Here is a 23,895-nt window from a genome sequence, read left to right on the forward strand (position 1 = left end):
AAATAGCTGATCAGCTGTCTGTCGGCTCAGCGCGGCAGCCATTTAAATTTAAATGAAGCCGCGATTATTTAAATCGCGGCTTCGTTTCCCTTTGCCGAACAAACAAATCTACATGCCTCCGTCAACGGAGCCATGTAGTTTAGACACACCCTGACAGATGATGATTCCAAACTCATCAGCAGGGTAGCCAATGGAGTACTGTAAGCAGAAAGAGATGAATAGACTAGAATAGCGACACCAGGAAAGAGCTAACACACCAAGATCATGGGGCTCATTAATGCCAGTAAAAACAAGATGGGATGGTAGGCCCAGGTAGGATTGCCAGCCTTCCAAGATTGTCCTGGAGTCTCCAGAAAGCCGAGAGTCATATTTAATTAAAGATTATGCCACGAGATGAAACATCCAAGGATATCGCCAACCCAAACTGGCCTGGGGGACTACGCAAAAATTCTCCTGTGCTAGACAGAGCGGCATGGCCACGCAAGAGCAGGCTCCATGCTTACACCCCTTGCAGTACCAATGGGACAGTGTAACTCCTTCACTTTCTGACCTACATTGTTGCCGGCTGTTCCTGGTCTCTGTTAAATGGCTCTCTCGTTCCACACCAAAGGTGGCTGCATTTCACTGTTGACTGAAATGATCCCTGTGTAGTATTTATGCTTTGTAAAGAGCTTTTGAAAGGCTTTGGGGTGAGAGGCAAGTATAAAAGCAAGATATATACCTAGCTATCCAACTCATATAAGATGTCTGGCTAGAGACAGACAGCTTATATAGATCTGGATAGCTAGATATTTATCGCCTTTTCTAGCTGCCGATAGTTCAGAATAAGCCGGGAGTGCTGTAAAAGTCGGCAAGAGATGCTTGCCCTGTAAAAGCAATGCACATAATGCTGCCACACGTGCATAAAAGATGATTGATTGTACAGAAGTACGCCCCGTAGCAGGAGTGTAATATCACCGGAGAGGTTGGTGCATCATATCTCCTTTTCCCTTGTCTACTGGGCAGTTCTGTGGTATCCAGATGACTGACCAGCAGTAATATTTGGGCATTTTTATGCTACCACAAATCTAGGGAAGGGTACGGAAAGTGTTATCCAGGTGTACCTAAATGAAACAGACAAGCTGCTTGGCTTATTTACTGAGATGCTTTTTAAAGCTCTCACAGCTTGGCCAGCCTGAAGCTAGTTTACACTGAGAAATGATTTACATTACAAAATCCAAACCGATTACACTATACTTCTGATAAAGCAGTTTGTTGATTGGCAGAAGCTGGTGAGCCAATCAGAGTGCAGTTCCTCAGTTGCAGCATGGGTTGGGGAGGAACTCAGGGGCTTCCTCGGTTGTCTTCAGGGCTGTTTTGGGGAGATGGGGTTAGTTGCAAGGACAGCTGGCTTTGTGGATTAGGGTATGTCTACACTGCAAAGAAACACCTGTGCACCAAGTCTCAGTGGGGCTCACTCAGACTGCAGGCTGAAAATAGCAGGGCAGACACTCCTAATAAACAGGCTCAATGCTGTGAGTTTTCCTGTGCAGTGTAGACATAAGGCACTGATCTAGGGCTCAAGAGATCTGCCTTCAGTTCTCAACTCTGCCACCGCATGGGGGGGAAGCCTTGGGCAAGTCTCTTAATCTCTGTCCTCACATGGATAGCAGGATGATGATAATACTGTTTTACTGGCACTGACTGTCCCTTACCATGTGTGCATACAGTGCCTAGTACAATCTTAGTAGCGGCCTCTGGACCCTGTTCTCATGTAAATTTAAAAATCTTTTTTCTTTTAATTCTTGATGCCAGGTGCTTCTTGAATGATCCAAGCAGCCAAACCCAGAAAGGCCCTGCTGGTATCCAAAGGGTGCCCCATCCGTTCCCCCTGGAAAGTCCATGTGACAGTGAGAATCAGCAGACTCAAAAAAGGAAAAAAACATATTAAATAGAATCAAGGCACGCACTTTGTCTTGTTAAATGGCATTACCTTCCATGGGGTCAACTCTCCCACTGCCATCATATGTCTGCAGAATGGCTTTCGTGTATTTCATTTATTTCAGCTAAATTATTTGGCATAATAGGAATAATGTTAATGGAATTATACACTGTGACCAGATTACTGTCTAGCTCTTTGACAACAAATGTCTCAGCTTCACCTCTGCGCTTACAGTATTTTTGATAAATACTTTACCTCGGCATTTGTCTTTTTAGTGGCAGACAGTTATTCACACCACACATAATTAGATTAACGGTGCTGCTTAATTGACTGCATCTCTATCTGGACAAATTCCTTCCACTTCTCCTTATGCGTCTACCTACTTGTCCATCCAACCAGATATTTATGAGGATCGTGCCCTGCAGATAACACTGTCCAATAACAGAAGACAGAATTATGTGACCTACGATTGCCTAGCACGGTAGCTCTCCCGCAGTAGATGATCAATTGTTTTAAGAGGCAAACACTACTGGTTCTAGCTAGTGGCTGAGACAGGGTCCCATGAACTTGAGACCTACAGGGAAGAAACAGCTCGGCGTCACTCTGCGCAGGATGTTTCTGATACTATATGTGGGGGGCAAAAATCAGACTTATAATAAAATGCTAAACAGCAGCACATGACAAGATTGAGTTATCCACTGCAGTTGAGCTGCACGATTTGTGTACATCACTACACACCCTAGTCAGGCCAAAATCTGCCAACCTCCAGTACCCGCCAATGACGTTTAGGGTGTGTCTAGACTATACCTCTCTGTCAACAGAGAGATGTAGATTAAGCACATTGAAATTGCTAATGAAGCAGGGATTTAAATATCCCACGCTTCATTAGCATAAACATGGCTGCCACTTTTTTTTAAAATGGAGGTTTTTTTTAAAAAAAAAACGGCAGTCTAGATGCAGATCTGTCGAAAATAAACCCTTTTTCGACAGATCCTGTAAACCTCATTTTTGAGGAATACAGGATCTGTCGAAAAAGGGTTTATTTTCGACAGATCCATGTCTAGACTGCCTTTTTTTTTTTTTAACTGTTTCGAAAAAAAGTGGTGGCCATGTTTATGCTAATGAAGCATGGGATATTTAAATCTGACTTCCTTAAGCAGTTGGACACCATAAAAAGATAACAGTCTACTACTGCTGACAGCTAGGACAAGTATTCTTTTAGCTCAAGTGAGGTGGACAGCCCATGTTCTTGGTTCAAAACTACCCACCAATAACCCAAGCAGACTTCATTACACTGTGATAATATTATAATCAACAGGCTGGTGCTGGTAACTGGCTTTGCTTTTTTTTTTTTTTTTAAGTGAGCATTTACTTTGGGAGGGGGAAAAAAGCCCACAAGATTTTATTGAAAATAATCTGAATGTTCCTCAGTGCCTCGAATTATTTAATACGCTCTTCAACCAACGTTTACAAAAATGAAATGGCACAGTTTACTGCTGAATGCCAGAAATGAGTTGCTCACTGCTTTCTGGCCAGGATTTGCAAAAGCAAACAGTGAGGCTGAGTGTCTCTGCTTCTGAGATAGCTCAAAGGGACCTGAGAGCAAGTGAATGCTCTGAGCTAGGACCTGTCTTTCTGCAGTGTGGCTCATTGGAGGGGAAAGAGGTTACAGGGGGCACAGCTACACTAGGAAACTCTTTTGAAATAACTAAAAATCGATGTAATGACTCCCGAAATGACAAAACCAAAATAGTGTGTCCACACTATGGGGAAGCCTCGAAATTAGTTCAAGGCAGGCTCCGTTATTGCGGACGCGTTACCTCGACTGAGAACCCCAGGAAGCACTGGGGAGTAATCACATCGAACAACTCTGGGGAGTAGTTATAGTGTCCACACTGCCGCTATTTCGAAATAACTCTTTCAAAAGGAGCGTTATTCCCCAAGGAACGCAGGGGGACAGATTTTGAAATTACAGGCGTGGTAGTGTGGACGCTCCACGTATTATTTCAAAATAAGGGGGGTTATTTCAAAATAACTCCCTATTGTAGACCACGGTAGGGAGACATTCCTAAGACACACAGCAAAAAAAGGATCCTTCCCTAGCACTCAAACCAGATCGACAGAACCATTTGCTTCCTGAACTGGCCCACACTCCATGACTCCAAAGAATCTTGTAGCTCTGACTAGGTACTGTATGAGGAGCCCCTACCTGGCTATCACATACAGTGCTGCACAGCACGAGAGAGCCGGAGGCAAACACTGAGGCTTTTCAGAGATTCCAAAGCCAGAAGGAACCGGAGTGATCACTTCGTCTGACCTGCTGAATAACACACGTCCAGCCACTAAATCATCCCTAGAGCAGATCTTGCAGAGAAACATCCCATCTTGACTTTAACATTTCCCAGGATGGAGCATCCACCAACTGTTCCAGTGGTCATTGCCCTGACTGTTAAAAATCCACAGGAAAGCACGTCCAGAGCCATGTACAAATCTACAGGAAAGCCCTAGGCTGCGTCTAGACTGGCAAGTTTTTCCGCAAAAGCACCTGCTTTTGCAGAAAAACTTGCCAGCTGTCTACACTGGCCGCTTGAATTTGCGCAAGAACGCTGACGATCTCATGTAAGATTGTCAGTGTTCTTGCGGAAATACTATGCTGCTCCCATTCAGGCAAAAGCCCTCTTGTGCAAATGCTTTTGCACAAGAGGACCAGTGTAGACAACGCGGTATTGTTTTGCGCAAAAAAGCCCCGACGGCAAAAATGGCGATCAGGGCTTTCTTGTGCAAAACCACGTCTAGATTGGCACGGAGACTTTCCCGCAAAAACTGCTTTTGCGCAAAAGCGTCCGTGTCAATCTAGACGCTCTTTTCGCAAATGCTTTTAACGGAAAAACTTTTCCGTTAAAAGCATTTGCGGAAAAACTTGCCAGTCGAGACGTAGCCCTACTGTTTAACTCTGGCTTTCTCATCCAGCACCATGTGTCTCCCAGATCTGCAGGCTCAATGGAGCCCCCTCCCCCCCCCCAGGCTGGCAGCTTTAGGAAGAGAAGAGATCCATGTGATAAACCCAGCTCTCCCTATTGGCACCAGCCAGAGCAGAATTTGGATCTGCCCCCATATCAGCATTAAACTTAATGTAACTATTCTCAGTTTCTGGTACCAGTCCTTGTTGGCTTTCGGTGTGATGGATTGACAGACATTGTGTGGTTGGTTTGGGTGCTGTTATCCAGCAGTGGTTGGAATAATTCATCTTTCATCTTTCTGGCACTATTCATCCCCGGCATGGGGGGGGGGGAAGCTAATTATTGAAACAAAACGGATTGTGAAATACTCTATAAAATTCTTCACATCAATTTGTCACTGAGAGGAGCAGCAGAAATCAAAGACAATCCAAGAGCATCCTGAATGGAAACCGCACAGCAGAGCCCCTAAATCTGAAATTTACAAATGGGTCCTATTTTTTTTTAATAGGCTGACCCAAACCCTTTATCTATGACTGCTCCTGAAATCTGGGGTATTCCAAATCCAGCTTCCTCTCTGGCTCTCAATTGTGGAACATGAACTCCGGCTCAGTCCTGCCTCACACAGTTATAACATGACCAAATTGCTTTATTCCTTCCAGTATTCACACACACGTGCCCACAGCTTATTGTCGATGTGCAGCGGAACCTGCTTTTAATAATAAAAAAGACATAACATAAGTACCGGCTAATGCAGCTGCTCCTTTAAAAATAAATAAAAAGCCTCAATGACAATAGCACGGTAACTAAATCCATTTGAAGCCGACAAAGCGCCACATTGTTTTCATGGCAGCACAAGATCAGAATTGCTTTTCCCAGCGTAGGGACCAATCTGTGTTTAGACAGAGGACCTGATCCTGCAGTCAACACACTCCTCCTGACAGGCCCAGGGGCAGCGCCACTGAATGGGAACCACAAAATCAGGCTCTATAGGAAAAAAGTAAATAACTGCATGAGTCAGTCTAAGTGTAATCCAGAGCCTCTGAAAACCTTCCATTGACTTCAAGCAGAACCTACAGAAGGGGCTATTATTTAATATGTGTATGGCAGTATCATCCCAAAGCATGAGTGAGGAGCAGGCCCTGTTGTGCAGGAAGCCACACAAACACACCTCAAAGCATGAGTGAGAAGCAGGCCCTGTTGTGCAGGAAGCCACACAAACACACCCCAAAGCATGAGTGAGGAGCAGGCCCTGTTGTGCAGGAAGCCACACAAACACACCCCAAAGCATGAGTGAGGAGCAGGCCCTGTTGTGCAGGAAGCCACACAAACACACCCCAAAGCATGAGTGAGGAGCAGGCCCTGTTGTGCAGGAAGCCACACAAACACACCTCAAAGCATGAGTGAGGAGCAGGCCCCTGTTGTGCAGGAAACCACACAAACACACCCCAAAGCATGAGTGAGGAGCAGGCCCTGTTGTGCAGGAAGCCACACAAACACACCCCAAAGCATGAGTGAGGAGCAGGCCCTGTTGTGCAGGAAGCCACACAAACACACCCCAAAGCATGAGTGAGGAGCAGGCCCTGTTGTGCAGGAAGCCACACAAACACACCCCAAAGCATGAGTGAGGAGCAGGCCCTGTTGTGCAGAAAGCCACACAAACACACCCCAAAGCATGAGTGAGGAGCAGGCCCTGTTGTGCAGAAAGCCACACAAACACACCCCAAAGCATGAGTGAGGAGCAGGCCCTGTTGTGCAGAAAGCCACACAAACACACCCCAAAGCATGAGTGAGGAGCAGGCCCTGTTGTGCAGGAAGCCACACAAACACACCTCAAAGCATGAGTGAGGAGCAGGCCCTGTTGTGCAGAAAGCCACACAAACACACCTCAAAGCATGAGTGAGAAGCAGGCCCTGTTGTGCAGGAAGCCACACAAACACACCCCAAAGCATGAGTGAGGAGCAGGCCCTGTTGTGCAGGAAGCCACACAAACACACCCCAAAGCATGAGTGAGAAGCAGGCCCTGTTGTGCAGGAAGCCACACAAACACACCCCAAAGCATGAGTGAGGAGCAGGCCCTGTTGTGCAGGAAGCCACACAAACACACCCCAAAGCATGAGTGAGAAGCAGGCCCTGTTGTGCAGGAAGCCACACAAACACACCCCAAAGCATGAGTGAGGAGCAGGCCCTGTTGTGCAGGAAGCCACACAAACACACCCCAAAGCATGAGTGAGGAGCAGGCCCTGTTGTGCAGGAAGCCACACAAACACACCCCAAAGCATGAGTGAGGAGCAGGCCCTGTTGTGCAGGAAGCCACACAAACACACCCCAAAGCATGAGTGAGGAGCAGGCCCTGTTGTGCAGGAAGCCACACAAACACATACGAAGCCAGCGTCCCTGCGCTGGAGAGACGGAAGCAATCAGTACAAAGTTCCACTACGCATACACATCTGCTGCCTTAAAATTATTATCAATAAAGTAAAAGCCAAGTAATCCCCTCTGCACTCACATTAAGACATTTCATCTCAGGGTACATCTATCCTGCGCGGCTATTTCGGGATACCGGGGGTATCCCGAAATAGCTACCCCGTGTCTACACAAGTTGCCCGTTATTTTGAAATATTTTTTGAAATAACGGGCGTGCTGTTTTGCCATCCCACTAACCTTGTTGCACGAGGGATAAGGGATGGCTTGAAATAGGGCATTATTTCAAAATGTGGCACTGTGTAGACATGCTATAAGCTATTTTGAAATAAATTTGATATAAGATTCGCAATTTGTGTAGCGCAAACTGCGTATCTTATTTTGAGTTTAAGGTGCTGTGTGGACTCACCCCCAGAGAGGTCCACAGACTGTGTACGTACAGCATCAGTAACATGCAGCCAGCTCTGGGGGTGGACAGCCCAGGCTGGTGAGTGCATAGCACCTTGCATAGAAACAGAGGAGAAGACATTTATGCATCTACACAGCAGGGCTTAACTTTAAATAAGTGATGCAAACTGAGCTACGTCAATTGCATAGCTGATTTCAAAATAGCTGATTTCAAAATGGGGAGCATCCACACAGCACTTATTTTGAAATAGAGCCCTCTTCCTCCGACTTCCCTTGCTCCTCATACAATGAAGGTTACAGGAATCGGAGTAAAAAGTCTTCCAGCTTGACAGTATTTCGACATTGTTTTGAAATAACTGCCTGCTGCGTAGATGCGGACTAAGTTATTTCAAAATAATGCTGACTAAGGACCCTGTTATAGGATCCTTTGGTCCAGAGGCAGCAGGAAAGAATCCCCCATGAGCTACATGGAACCACAGTTTAGATCACTAGAGACAGACCTGCTGCTGCATCCTTTGCACACCCAGATCTCACTCACAGCAATAGGAACTTTGTGCATGTCATGTAGGGCAGTTTAAGGAACTTATTGCCAGGAATTTGCAATGACCACATTCCTCTGTGCCTGCGCGATGAGGGAATTATGTAGCTTTTCCCAAATAAGCAGGAATGAAAACTTCATAGCATCCTGGCTGCCATCACATAATTTGTTTATTTCACTAATTTTTGTCCTTAAAAAAAAATCCTGCTCTGCTGTTTCCTCCTTGAAGTGCATTCGTTATTACAGAAACAGTGATGTCATTTGTATGGGCAGAGCTTAGTGACATCCAGAAGTACCGAATGAAGCCTCTGGGAGTTTTGCGTGAGTGAGGACTGCAAGATTAGCCCTTATATAGATGAGATAACATGAGATCAGGTCAGAGTCAGAGCTAAGGAGCTGGATCCCAGCTTGTCTCCGCAGGAGTAGGTCCATCCACTTCAGCGGAGTGAAGCCCATTTACACTAACTCAGGATCTGGCCTGATTTTATTTTTGGGAAGGTCTTTCACATGCGGTATTGTAGTTACATGTCTCCAGATAGTTCCAGAGCCATTATTCAAACTGGAGAACAAAAAGGAAAACCTTATTCAGAAAAAACTACCCCACGAGAAAGAGAACAAGAAAAAGAAGGAATTCCCTGCAACTGGATTCTAGGTCATTGACTGCTTTGGGCCCATATAGAGTGTTTTAGGATATAATCGGTCTTAACCTTTGCAATAAAACATCTCCAAAAACAATAAATTTCAAAGAAGCGGCAAGGCAGTATAGATCAACAGCTGTATGTCGCAGCTGTGGAGCTACACTCTACCGTCATCATCAAATGCAAATTAAAGCCATACATTTGTTGTACACAGCATAACAACGTTCTTAGCAAATGGCTGCTATTCTCAGCAAGTCCTGGTGATATGTACAAGGGACTTGAGGTTCTGCTCCATGGCTTGTTCTCAGCAACTCTAAATAAACCTGAAAATCTGACCTATCATACAGTTGATTGCATATATGCATAACTGCCCATCTACAAAAATGAATAGCTAGATAGACAGACAGACTGATATAGAATAATTTTAGACAGACAGACAGATAGATAAATAGATATAGAATAATTTTAGATAGATAGACATCTAATTATAGACAGACAGATAGATATAGAATAATTTTAGATAGATAGATATAGAATAATTTTAGACAGACAGACAGATAGATAAATAGATATAGAATAATTTTAGATAGATAGACATCTAATGATAGATAGATAGATAGATAGATAGATAGATAGATAGATAGATAGATATAGAATAATTTGAGAGAGAGAGATTTAACTGCCTGATCATAGAATCACTGAACACTAGAACTACTAGAAGGGACCTTGAAAGGTCATCAAGTCCAGTCCCCTGACCTCACAGCAGGACCAAGCATCATCTAGATCAGCCGTGGGCAATAATTTTTGCAGGGGGGGGGGCATTTAATGAATTTTGGTACTTGATCATGGACTGGCTCCACCCCAGAAAGGGCGGGGCTTGGGCAGGGCTGAGGACTAGCCTCCCCCCAGAGTTGTCTGGGGCTGGAGGCTTTGAAGTAAAAACACAACAAGGGGCTCACGGCTCCACCGCTACTGCATTGCCTGGCAGCCGCCCATGGTTGCTGTGGCTATTGAAAGGCCTTGCGGCTCCCACCCCTGCTGAGGAAGCACAGTGACCAGAAGCTGGGAACCATTTAAATAGGATCCTGATGCCTGAGCCAATACCTAGAAATTTGGTGGCATGGGCAGCAGGCTATAAATAGGAAGCAGCCAGATGCCGTCCGTGGGCTGAATCAAAGGGTTAGTTGTGCTGCATCCAACCCTGAGTCACATCTTGCCCAGCCCTAATCTAGACAATCCCTGGCAGGCGTTTATCCAACCTGCTCTTAAATATCTCCAGTGATGGAGATTCTACAACCCCAAGGCAAGTTATCTCAGTGTTTCACCACCCTGACAGGTAGGAAGTTTTTGCTAGTGTCCACCCTAAACCTCCCTTGCTGCAATTTAAGCCCATTGCTTCTTGTCCTATCATCAGAGGCCAAGGAGAACAATTTTTCTCCTTCCCCCTTGGAACACCCTTGTAGGTACTTTTTACAATACATTTCACATTTCACTCTGGAACCCATCATCCAAGATTTTAAAACCAATTGAAATTCCAGAACCTAAAAAATGTCCTGCGGATGGATGGACAACTGGGAATTCTGCTAAGCACTGGGAGCATTAGGACCTATCCTCCATGCATTTACCTAGCTCTTTTTTTAACCCTCCTATAGTTATAGAATCATAGAATCATAGAGCTGGAAGAGACCTCAGAAGGCATCAAGTCCAGGCCCCTGCCCAAGGCAGGACCAATCCCAATTAAATCAACCCAGCCAGGGCTTTGTCAAGCTGGGATTTAAACACCTCTAGAGATGGAGACTCCACTACTTCCCTAGGTAACCCATTCCAGTGCTTCACCACCCTCCTAGTGAAATAGTTTTTCCTAATATCCAACCTATCCTAATTTTACAACATCCTCTGGCAAGGAGTTCCACAGGTTGACTGTGTGCTCTGTGAATTTCTCTCAGAAGAAGTTAGGGTTGCTCCTGGTGCCCAGGAGAAGGTAAGTTTTGTTCTGTCTGGCCAGAGAGAAAACTGGTTCAGCCTGGCCTTGTTGAAGGGGGTTGCACACATTAGAAGCTCTGTCAGCTTAAATGAATCTATGAAAGGCCCCAGTTTAACCCAGCGGGGCTGCTCCAGTGTAAAGAAGGAGGAAATCCCTCAAAACACTGATTTGGGCTCCAGATTCCAGCCCTGAACTAGACTGAGGCTCACTCACATGACTAGACAACAGCTTCTATTAATTAACAGTGAATTTTCTTTCCACTGACTTCTTTCTGCCATCATTTCCACAGCTGGACAAGGCCTCGCTCCCATTCAGAGTTTTAATGTGAATAAAGCTGAGAATTGTGTTTTGTCTTTATTTTAATTGAGATCCCATGGTGCTGGGCCAATGTCCACTGGTTTGCTGCGGAAGGTGAGTTTGTAAATAGAATAATAGAAAGAACATTCACCTTATATTTTTCCTTGTTAGTGTCATCCCGTTACGCCTGGCTATACCCCTGTCTCCTGCCTAGACATATTCTTTCCTCTTTATTTGCCTTCTTCAAGTATTTTACACTATGTTCATACCCCCCTCCCCCCAACAATATTCAGTTAATTCAGTAATTTCTTGAAGTCACTTTAATGGGGTTTGGCTCAGTCAAAAAATGCCCCAGATTCCCAGGTGCTGAGTCGTCCCATCTCCCCCCCTCCCCCCCCTCCCGAGAGCCAAGACACCCGGCACTTCCCAGGATCCGGCCACAAAGATACTGTCCTCAAGGCTAAAACACTAAGGCTGTGTCTACACTGGCCCCTTCTTCGGAATAGCCATGCTAATTTAGAACTTTGGAATAGGGAAATGCATGGGGGATTTAAATATCCCCCGCAGGATTTAAATAAACATGGCCGCCGCTTTTTTTCCGGCTTGGGGAAAAGCCGGAAAAGAGCGTCCAGACTGGCGCCATCCTCCGGAATAAAGCTCTATACAGCTCTATAAAGTGCCAAATTTCGAAAGAATGCACTATTTCGAGCAATGTAGACAGCGCCAAATTTCAAAAGAAGCTATTTTGAAATAGCAGTGAGATTTAATCGGATGGCAAAATAGGGTGACCATTATTTCGACAAATATTTTGAAATATTTTGGTGGCTTGTATAGACGAGGGGGTAGCTATTTCGGAATACGCCCAGTATCCCAAAATAGCCGTGCAGTGTAGACACCCCTGGAGACTACACTGTTCCGACGTTGTCAGTTTCTCCATTTACTGAGAAGTTCATAATTCCACCCTAAAAATGTCTTGGCCGGCTCGCAGTGCCACAGGCTGCGGGCAATCAAGCCGGCAGCGAGTTTGAAGCTGTTGGTCTAGTTCACAGCGAGCAGGAGGAAAAGGGGGTTTTACTTGGTTTCGTTTGCGGCTTCACAGACCAAGAGCCCAGCGCCCGAATTGCCTTTCGGGGCAGCCCGGGGCGAGCCGTCCCCTCGCAGCCTGGTCCCCACGCATGGACACCGCTGCGTGTGTGACCACAGCACGATGCTCCCCAGCGGCCGTGGGTCCCACTGGAGCGAGCACCCAGGAGCCAGGGGAAGGTGCAGGGGGGCAGACTGGGCGCATCGCTGCCGCGTTGTTTTGTAAAGAGCGCGCGTCAGTTTCATGTGGCCACCGACCGCCGCGAAAAGCGCAGCTGGTGGCGCAGGAGCCTGGTTACTCCCCCTACGGAGGGGGGACTCCGCAGGGGCAAAGAGATTCACTGGATCCCCGCACCGCTCCCCCCCCCCCCCCACGCTCCCCAGCCTGGATCACCTCCCTGGCTAAGCTACCGCGTTATTTCAAACCCATAACGCCCAACATAGCAAATTGGAAATCAGCGTATTCCCCTTCACAAGCCGAGCTATTTCCAAATAACCGGCCCGTTATTTCGAAATAACAAGCTTGGCCGTGCGGAGGCGCTGTCTTCTTATTTCGAAATAACAAGGGGGTCGCTCCGTTCTACCCGTGAGAAAACGGGGGAGGGGAGGGCCGCGCGATGCGGAGCCCGAAGCGCTGGCTTTTCCGTGCCATCGAGTGAGTGGCAAAGTCGGGGATCGTGGGACCCGCCTCTCCTGAGCCCTGCTCCCCTGGCCCTGTCCAGCCACGGCGCTGGGGAAATTAGACTCCTCCTCGCGGGGGGTAAACGTGTAAACCAAACCCCGGCAGCGGCGGTAAGACCAAAGGAAAGGGCCCCGGAGTGTCCAACGCCAAGAGCGAGGGCTGACGCGGCTTTTAGCCCACCCTGTTCCACCTCGAGGCCGTGGGTTCCCGGGACAGCCCATCTACCTGGATCTAGCCAGGGGAGACACGTGGGACTTGTCCGGCTTCTCTGTGCTCGGGTTGGGGTCCCGATTCCCAACCGCAGCAGGGAGTTCCGCCGGTTCCGCCCGCGCGCAGAGCCCTGCCAAGGACTTTCCCGGGAGTCTCTCGCCCACTTTCCCTTTCTGACCTCAGCGCTGCGGGGAGTGGTTTTTACCGGGGGAGGGGAGGCTATGTGGAGAGGCAGCTTTCTCCGGGCCCCAGGTCTGGGTCCAAGGCGGAGGCAGGGTATCCTGTCAAATCCGCTAATCGGCCTCGGGAAAATACCCCTCTCCTCTCAATCTCCGGTCCCTCCCGGCCTGATGCTGGGAAGTGAATCCCCAGCTCTGTGGCTGCCCGACAAGGCGGGGAAGGCAGCAAGCGAGGGGGAGCCTTGGGGCAAACCGGCCGATGCGCGTTGGAGTTTCTCGGCTCGGCCTCCCGACTGGCGTTTGCTCGCCCCGCCGCGGATGCAGCCACATGTCAAGGGAAGCTCAGCAAAGCCGAGCGGCCTCGAGCGGGCCGCACAGCACCGGGCCGGGCCCGATCCTGCCCCAGAATAACCCCCGGCACCGCGAAGCGCCCCCAGCATTAGCGCGCCGCAGCGCGATCACCTGGCCCCTGGCGAGCCCCCGGCAGAGCGGGTGGGTGCCCGACCGAACAGGGCTCCGTGGGTGCCCGAAGAACACAGTTGTGCGCCGGGAGAAAAGCAGCAGAGTCCTTTCCCAGCCGGACCCGACACTCCCGGGGAAGTTAGCTGGGGAATGAGGCGCACGGGATCGAGCCCCGGGCAGGGCGGACAGGCGCAAAGCGCTGGCTCAAGGCAGCTGGTCAAAGTCTGGGAGCGTTTGTCTGTGGGGCCGGTTTGCGCCGCGGGTAGGTTCCCTCTTCCACTAACAAATAATTTGATCCACGCCGGAGCGCGATCCTGAGCCGCGCCGAGAAAGCGCTGGAGGAGGAGAGAAATCCCCGCAGCTAGGCGGGGGTGGGGATGCCTGCGCTCCAGCGGCCGGGGGGGAATCTGGCCTGGAGGGCGGTGTGGACGTAAGACGAAGGTTCTTTTCTCAGCCCGAAAGAGTCGGGGATCGGCGGGCCAAGGAGGGGAATTTAACAGGGCGAAAACGCCAGAAAAGCGCTTCGGCGCCGGTTTGTTCCTTTCACCTTCCCGGCTAATTCAGACAAAATGCCCCTCTAGGCGCACGGGCTGTGCGGAAAGAGACGCACCAAACAGGCGAGAGATTCCCGGATCTGGACAATTTTCCCCCACCCCAAATCCTTCCCGTTTCGTTTATTTCTTCCAGCTTGGAACCGGGGTTTGGACGCTGCTCCCCGCCCGGACACAAGACTGGCGAGGAAGTGGGGAAAGGTTTGATCCGGCGGGAACGCGCGGAAGAAACGCGAAATTAACAAGAGGCGAGGCAGGGCGCAAGGAGGCGGAAATCGCTGCTCCCCAAAATTCCGGGGCACGTTTCCGAAATGCAAAGGGACGGTTAGGACAGAGGACTCGCCCTCGGATGAGCTAAACCCGATCCGGCTCGGGATCAAGTTCAGACCAGGACAGGTCACGTTTACACACAACACATGAGACTTCACAAACCAAACCAATCGGTTTTGCATTTGCAACGTGGACCCACAAATATAGGGCTACCACCCCACACGCCTCCTACAGCGCCCCTTGAAAAAAAGGACGCGTTTCATCGGTGTTGATTTCTTCTGGACTTAGAATTGGTTCCGCATAAACCCAGACACCACAGGCGCAGCGGCGGTGGGTGCGTATGCAGACGCCACATTCTGTAGCGATCGATTAATGTTGCCCAATAAACGACGCATCGACGAACAAATACGGGACTATCGCTACAAAATCTCCCCACGCGTCTCCACTTCAAATCACCCCTCTCTCTCCATGGATCCGGGTGTAAAAAACGTTTACACGGATCTGTGCGCCAGGAGACACCCGGGGACAATTCGAATGCTCTTTCGGTGGGTAGAAATTGTTTGTCCGTCTGCGTGGGCCGGTCGAGATTCTCCGGTTTATTGAGCGGTGTCTCCTGCCGCTATTGCATCGCAATCCGCTGGCAAAGATCTCGATGCCTCCATTTTCTTCGCCCCCAAAACCAATTTCCACCCACCCGCTCTCCCTGCCTCTGGGGCGCAATATCCTTTTGCGCTAGCCGGAGGGAGGAAAGTGCACTGGGCGATGGCGGGGTCGGGGGAGTTTCCTCCTGCGGGGAAACAGGGAAATGCCCCTTTCTCTGATCTTGAGTGAGTGGGTGGCATATGGGGCACCTGAAGGGCGTAAATGTCACACGGGATCCCCAGGACAGCGGGGAAATCAGAGCCCGCACGGAGGCCTCCGCTGTTCGCGCCGCCGGTGTTAAGCGAGGCCCGCCCCTAGCCAGCTGGGCCCTCGAATTCGAATCGGGATCGAAGGGAACCGCCTGCGGGGAGCGACTCCGGGACCAAACTCTCCTCACACTCTCTTCGAGGGCAGTGCCTGGTTGTTCCGTGGCCTTTCAAGCAATTCTGCCCGGAGACCACTGCCCGGAGCAGCCCCGGTTTTGCCGCCTGGAATAAAGAGAAAACCGGGCGCGCAACTCCCAGGCCGAGGAAATCGGCGTCGGGCGCCGCTTCTCACGGGCAGCAAAAACTATTGTCCGCCAAGAACAATTAAAAAAAGAGCCCCGGGGCTGGTCCCTACCCCAGCAAAGGTGGGGGGTGAACAATCTACGGCAAACGCAAAGGAAAGGGGGCCGGGGCCGAAATTGTCCAGCCTTGCTCCGGCTGCGTCCGGAGGCAGCCAGGGTTCGCTGGGAAGCAAAGATTTCCGGGAGACCTTGGCCCTTATGTAACCCAGCCAAACGCAAACACCCGCCCGCCCCACCGCGGCAAAGCGGAACGAAGGCGCTGGAAGAGCCGGCGATGGAACGCGGCGGCCCGGATCGCTCCGGTGCGCTCCCTCGGCCTCTCTGGCTAGCCTGCCAAAGCCAAAAGGGCTTTATTTGGAGGGGAGAAAGGATATGGGGCGCTGCTGTTGCAAAGCGGGAAATTCCGAGGCTCCGAAAACCCAAGGGATGGAGCGTTTCTCCTCCCCTGGAGCGGGCTAGCTGGAGGGGATCCCTGCTGGTAAAGTAGCCAGATCCAGCCAAAGCCACAAGTCAGCAGGTTCGGGATTAAATGCCCGAGTCCTGCAGTCCCCCAGTCTGCAATGCCCAGAGCCGGGAAATGACTCCACCGGAACGAACTGATCCGAGGGAAGAGGCTGGGAGCGCGGGCAAGTTCAGCGACTCGGCCAGAACGATCGGCCCCTACGCGCACGGGCAAGTTCACGGCCAGAGATGCGCAGGAAAAACAAACAAACAGATCGAGATTTGTAAACGCGCGTCCATTGGTCCGCATGGAGAGGGGGCTACGAGGAAAGAGAATGGGCATAACCTGGATAGGGGATGGCATCCCTCGGGACAGGTCTTCTATTACCTGTGGGTACAAATCTCTCCATAAACACGCGAAGAATTGCGTGCAATTTCCGTACATCTAGCCGTGTCTCCGGGGGAGATTGTATCCAGACGTAACCAAAAAGCGGGCTCGATCGTCAGTAACTGGGCCGAAGCTACAGCGGGATTTGGGGGAGATTTGACGCGCAGCCTGGCCCTGTCTGACCAAACGCAGCAGACTCCTCGTTGTGAACGCAGGCGCCTTGACCCGAGCGATCCATTGGGCACATGGCCGGGTCCCGGTCGTTCCCTCTCTCTCGCAATTCGGGAGACTGGGCTGGAGGCGGATTTAAAAACCAGTGCGGGGAAGGGAGTGTGCCCGCGAAGGGGGGATAAAAGGAGCTGGGGGCAGGGGGCTCTGTGCAGCCTTTCAAGCGAGCCCCAGTTGGCAAGCGGGGCCAGCGTGTTCCACCCCGAAGCAAAGGGCCGGTCCAGCAGTCCAGCCTGCTCGGATTCCGCTGGCCCAGACCCGGACGGGAGATTCCCTGCCTCCCCTGGGTGCGCGCTAGGAAGTTGGCCTTCGGCTGGGGCGGGCTCCGCGAAGCTTTCCGAGACAAGCCCCCTCACTTTTCCCGTCACTGCGCCCCGCACGCCAGCCGGCTCCTTCCCTGTCCCAGACAGACCCCGCCCCAGAGGAGCCACGCTGGGGATCCGGATGGCCGGGGAGCTGGAAAGCCTCCCCCGCCCCAGCGGGACCCTACCCCGCAGCCCGGGCCTGGAGGGAGTAAGCAAAAGGATCTCCCCGCGCATTCTGCGCCCAGCAGCGCGCACGAGCCGCGCAGCCAGCGCCAGGCCACAGACCTGCGGCAGCATCTGCGGGAAACTCCTGAACTCTGCCCCGGCGCCCGGCGGATGGTCCCAGCGCTGGGCAGCGGCTCCCGGCAAAGCCCGCTCGGCCACGGGGGCCGGGCAGAAATGCCCCCGAGCCGCTCTCCGCCTAACCCCAAGCCGGGCTGCGGGAGCGGGACACGCCGCGCGCGGAGCCGAGCCAGCCCGGGGCCAGCGCAGCCGAAGCGGCAGGAGGGGCCCGATCCGCGCGCTCAGCCTTGGGAACAGAGCAAGCGGCGCGGGCCGGCGGCGAGCGAAGGGCGATCGCTGCGGAGTGTGAATGTAAATACCCCTGCCCAGGCCCAGAGATACACAGCGGGCACCCGTGTGTGTGTGTGTGTGTGTGTGTGTGTGTGTGTGTGTGTGTGTGTGTACACATACACAACATACATCCCTGCCCAGGCCCAGAGATACACAGCGGGCACACAAACAGAGCCCCGGATAGGTGTGTGCGCGCGCGCGTGTGTGTGTGTGTACACACATACACAACATACATCCCTGCACAGGCCCCAGAGATACACAGCGGGCACACACAGAGCCGTATAGATGGTGTGCGTGGGTGTGTATGTGTGTGTGTACACACATACACAACATACATCCCAGTACAGGCCCTATACTCGAGATACACAGCTGGCACAGATACAGAGCCGCGAATAGACGGTGTATGTGTGTGTGTACACACACACATATACACAGATACACAACATAGATCCTAGTACAGACCCTAGAGATACACAGCGAGCACAGACACAGAGCCCCGTATAGATGGTGTGTGTATACACACACACACACACACACACACACACACACAATATACATCCCAGCATAGACTCTAGAGATATACAGCGGGTATAGATACAGATACCCCCCCACACACATCCCATATATTTATATAATACAAAGCCATATTGTTATGGAATATGAATATAAACATCCTAGCACATACATAGATACATCAGCAGGCATAGATATATCCCCGTATATATGTTGTGTGTGTGTGTTTGTACACACACACAGATAAAACATATATACAGTACATAGCCATATTGTTATGAAATATGAATGTAAACATATTAGCATATCCCTATACATACATCAGCGGGAATCGAGATAGATCCTCATATATATATGGATCTCATATATACACATGCTATATATATGTGTGTGAGTATTTATGTGCACATACATTATATATATTATACACACACAGACACCCAAACACCAACATATATATGCGCAAGTACATACACACACATACACACGGGTTAATACATGCTCACCCCTATACACTACACGAACAGGCATAGCCACACATCTGCATCTAGTGTAGCTCTAGTCTCGATTTAGGGTGCTCGGCGTGTTCCAGGCCCCCCCGCCGCACACAGCCTGTGTCTACACTCCCGGAGCGGAGTCCCAGCTTAGCCCGGCTGACACCGGCTTCAGTTCCAATTATTTGACAAAACACTCGCCGGGGATCTCCCCTTCCCCCTGCAAGCAGCTCCCCCACCTGTATCCACGAAGAAATCCCCCGGCGGTGACTTGCTCTGGGGGGTCCCCATCTCTAGCAACAACCTGGGGAGATGGGGACACCGCTCTCCGCCCTCTGCCCGAGAACTCCCGTCTGCGGGCGGGTTCCCAACTTCTCCCAAGTGGATCCGGTGGCCGGCGCAGCATTTTGCTGGCCGCCAGGAAGACTGTTTACTTCCCACGAGCTGCCTGGCTGCTCCCCTTTCCCAGCCTGCGCCCCCACTCTGCGGAGCCCCCCGGGCACTTCCTTCCCGCTCCTGCTTCTCGCCCTCCGACTAGTTTTATAAAACAGAGGCAACCCGCTTTCCCAGCCCTGGGCAGGAATCTGTCCCCAGGAAGATCCCCCCCGTCTTACCTTGCTGACACACACACTTTTTGGGCCTCTCCCCAGCTCACAGTGCCGCTCACCCCCCTCCCTGCACCACGGAGGCTCCTCTCATTGCCAGTTTTCTTTATTATGAAATCGATGAGGGGAAAAAAAATGCCTTACGTTGCATTGGCACGCCAAGAATCTCTGGAAGCCCCTTGGCTGAGCCTTCTGTGGTGAGCGCTGCGCTTTGCATCATTTTATTGAAACACGGGGGGAAAATAAAAACAAACGGCCCGTTTATCTCGCTAGGAAAATAAAATAAAATAAAACATGAAGTTGAAAGTACAGTCAGGGCGGATCCGTCTGCACGTGCAGGGGAACCGGGGCGGCCCTGCTGTAGCCCTGGTCTGGCGCAAATCCCTTTCGGTGCTTCTATCCCGGGTTAGCGTCTCCTGGCTTAAGGGGGTGATGCTGCAGCAGCTCTTTTCGCTGGAATGCCGGTCCCCTGAAGGCAGGTTTGATTCATTCACACTGCAGGGAGTGAGCGTGACGTCACTTTCCGCAGGGAGGCCCCGCCCCCTCCAGCCAATCCCCTTACATCATGTCAGAAGTTGGGGCGGAGACAGCTCCAGCCTAAGGACAGAGCGCAGGTAACGAATTTTGGGGGCGGGGCCGCCTGGCGGAGTGGGCGCGGCCTGCGCCTTTGTGGGCGTGGCTACCTGGCATTCAGCTCCTCCCCTGCCCTCAGAGGGCTATAAAAGGCAGCGGAGGCAGCAGGTGGCTCACAGCTGCCTTGTCCTGCTGGCTTTGCGCAGCCCTCCTCTTTGGTCCCAGCGTCTCTTAACTCCGGGGGATACCCCCGGGGACAATCGCAGCCCACCTTACTGTCCCTCGTGTCTCTGTATTCCTGCTGCGGCATTTCAACCCCCCTTCCCTTCACCCTGCGGCTTACCCGCCCGGAGCTCAGCCCCATGCAGCTACCCCGAGCCACCGGACCCTGCAGAACCTGCTGCCTTCCTGACGAAACGCTGCTAGACATCTCGCCACCAGCCCGCCGCTCGTTCCGGCTGGGATTTGCTCCCGTGGAGTCTGGAAGAAAACCAAGCTCTTCCTTTCCACCGGGCTGTCCCCGTTTTGCAGCGCTCCCCTCACTAAAGCTTCTCGCTCCCTTTCTTCTCTGCCTGCTCTTGTCTCCCTTCTAGCGGCTGATCGAGCTCCCCTTTATCCGAATAGTTCCCGAGGTTTTATTTCCCCCTTTCCCCACGTCGCTACTGTGTCGCTTCGCAGCCCACCGCCTCGCGGAACAATTCTCTGGTCGCTATTTCTCACCGCGCATTGGGCTCTTGTTTGAAATGAGCGCAAGTTGCGTTGTCACAAGCCTCACCCGCGTTGAAATAGCCGCGTCCGTGCCTGGGATGCGATCCCTCCCCTGGCTGTTCGTTGTCACTCTTCCCCCCTTAAAAACGGTGCTAGTCATCACGGCCGTATTGGGGCTTTCAGGGCCGGGAGCTCCCAGACTGGCGCAGAAACGGCTTTTAAAAATAGCTTTAAAGTGTAAACCAATTATTTCTTCCACATATACATTAGAACGCCATTTTTAAACATATCTCCAGTGTTAATCTATAAAACAATATCCTGTATCATAAAGCCTCAGGACCCAGGCTGGCCCCAGCCCAGGCTACGCATGGAGGCTGGACGACTGATCAATTTCATCTAGTTAATTTCAATCATTACCCAGCCAAACATCCCCCTCCCCTCGCGCAACGCTGCGTTTGGAATCGCGTTGCTTGTTCGCTTCGGCGGAGACCAGACCTCGCTACGGGCACGGCGGGGGCTGTGTCCCCCTCTTGCTTCGCTAGTCATTGGGGGGGGCTGGCTCGACTCCCCCCCCCCCTCCCGGGAAGGGGTCCTAAGCAATACAACGCTCCACCTTAAACACGGCACTGTGTGCTTTAGCTCCCCTCCCGTTGCTCCTAATGGCAGGCTGAGTGCGGGTTGGCGGGGGGGGGGGGGGGGGGCCTTTGGCAGCGCGTTGTAGGGGTGAAGGGATAACAAAAAAGTCCCGAACTAATGCCCGGCTGCCTGGCCTGCCCCTGCTGCGTCTTGGGCCATCCCCCCCCCCGGCTCCTGCCATGCAGCGCCACGCCGAGAAACGTCCTTTGCGGGAGAGGCGAGAGCAGGGCTCGGTTCGTGGCGACTTGTTGCCATAAAACCAAAGATCAGGCGCCCAGACCGGCAGGACCAGGCGTTCCCCAGCCTGATCAGCTGGCGGGGCGCAGCAAACGAAAAGTAGCCGCCCGCCCTGCTCGGGGAGGAACGGACGCCTTTTTTGGGGGGGTTAGCAGCGGATTGGACAACTCCCGCCCGAAACCGACCAACCCACCCCCCCCGCCGGGGTTTGAACCCGCCCCAGCAGCGCCGGAACGAGCGTCCTTCGCTGTGCCCGGGCACCTGGCCGTTCCCACCGCAAGGGACAGATCCTCAGATGGCATCGGGGTCCTCGCTCGGCTTGTGCCGGGGCTGGGCCTCGCCTGGAAGGAGCCCGCGTCGGATCCGCCAGCCAGTCCCCACGGCTGTTAGTGATCGTAATCCGGAGGCGTTAGGAGACACGCGGAGCGGGCAGGGCACGAAATCACAAGCGCCGAGAGCTGCGTCTTGGAGGACGCGGCGCACCCAGCATCGGGCAGGAGACTTTGAAGACCCACCTGGCCGGTACGTTCGACATCGGCTCGCCCCGGGGCGAGCAAACACGGAATAGGCTGGGATGTAAAGACGGGGAGTTACTCTCTGGAGTGGGTCAGAACCGGCCAGATTTTGCCGGGAGAAATAAAGAGGGCAGATTTGGATGAACACGCAGGTCTTTTTAAATGAATTGTTTAACAAAAAAAATCACAAAAATATCGATCCCATGTTTAGACCAGCTTGAAAGCTGGCTGACAATTTCCAAATCTTGACCAAAAAAAAAAGCCATTGAAATATCAATATTTACCTCACTATTCCCCCCCCCCCCCAACATGACCATTTTCCCATCATCTCTCTTAATATCCTTGTTTACCTAAACCAAGTACTGGGGACCAGGGAGCAGAGAGTGACAGAAACCACCCCAGGAACAAGGTGCGGGACACAAGTCCCAAGAGGAAGAGCCAGATAATTCACATATAAGTAGGAAGCCAGCCCCAGTGATCCAGGAGGTTCAGGAGTTCACGTGGGAAGTTACAAAAGATGCATATGTGTTTTTATCGTAGGTATTTATTTCATGTTCATTGCTCGTGGGGTTCTTTAATCAGGACATTAACTATAATAATAGCTCTGTATCACTTTTCATCTATGACAAGAATCAGAGGGGTAGCCCTGTTAGTCTGAATCTGCATAAACCATGAAAGCATAAGCTTTCGCTCCAATAAATCTGTTAATCTATAAGGTGCCACCGGACGTCTTATTTTTCATCTATGGGTCACCAGATGTTTTACAAAGGGAAAGAAGAACCATCTCAATGTGCAGGTGGGGAAACTGAGGCACAGAGCAATTATGCAACTTCCCCCAGGCAACGGGGCAAGTGGCAGAGCTGACACTTAATTTCTAGTGGGCAGATCCCTCAACGGGGTCCCAATCCTGATGACTCCCAACATGCAACATCCAACTTCCATGAGTCCAGGGGTCAGGTGGCAACCACCAATTCAACAAAAATAGCGTGTGGTGACAATGGCAGTTAAATGAAGTGGAGGAAGGAAAAGGGAGCCCTGGATGTTAAAAAGAAACAAGAGAAATCACTCCAGTGGTTGCACAAGAGAGTTTGGAGATGTTTCATTGCTGGAGAGCTTCTGTGTGTGGTTACACTGGTCCCCATTATGAGAGTAAGCACACCACACTTCCCCAGTTCCCTTTTAATTCAGGGGGAGGGAGAGAGGAAGGTGACAAGGGGTGAAGTTAATTCCTGAAGAAAAATCATTGACCTTTAGTGCAGTTAAATACCAAAGGTGAATTTGGTCCACCTGATTTAAAAAGAGTAGGGAGAAAATGCAGAGAATTTCTACACAAGGAACCTAGGGCATTATATATGTGGGGTTCTCAAACTGGAGGTTGTGAGTGACCCCTCAGAGGGCTGGGAGATTATTACATGGCGGGTTGCAAGCTATTAGCTTCCATCCCAAACCCCACTTCATCTCCAGCATCCATCACAGTGCTAAATATTTAAAAGGTGTTTAATTTGTCAAGGGTGTCACATTCAGAGGCTTGCGGTGTGAAAAGAGTCATCAATGCAAAAGTCTGAGAACCACTTGCGAGTTAGCTAGTGGAATATCGGCATAGAAGAGGTCGCCACATGTTGACCTTTTCCTGTGACATAATAGACAATATAACAAGGAAGAACAAAATGCCAAAGATAGTGGGAGGAAAATGCCCCAAAGAGTTTCTTCATTGTAGAAGACAATAGAGACATGCAACATCATTTCTATCAATATTATTAATACTTATGCGCTAGCACCCGCTATGTGGGAGGTTACTATCAGCGATAGATTATGTTGGTGAATTGCAGAAATCAATGCAGCAGATCCACACCTACTTAGTGACA

The 23,895-nt window shown here is 51.1% G+C and overlaps 1 protein-coding gene across 1 annotated transcript in view; it reads right to left on the reverse strand.

The window, feature by feature from the left end:
* The window catches only part of LHX4 (LIM homeobox 4), a 60,083-nt gene extending 40,263 nt beyond the window's left edge, over positions 1–19,820 (reverse strand). Inside the window, exon 1 of the mRNA XM_006126940.4 lies at positions 19,506–19,820. Coding sequence (XP_006127002.2) covers positions 19,506–19,581 — 76 coding nt within the window. The 5' untranslated portion in view covers positions 19,582–19,820. The remainder of the gene's footprint in view (positions 1–19,505) is intronic.
* Between the last annotated feature and the right edge of the window lie 4,075 nt (positions 19,821–23,895).

Source organism: Pelodiscus sinensis, chromosome 9 (genome assembly GCF_049634645.1).
Source record: "Pelodiscus sinensis isolate JC-2024 chromosome 9, ASM4963464v1, whole genome shotgun sequence".
NCBI lineage: Eukaryota > Metazoa > Chordata > Testudines > Trionychidae > Pelodiscus > Pelodiscus sinensis.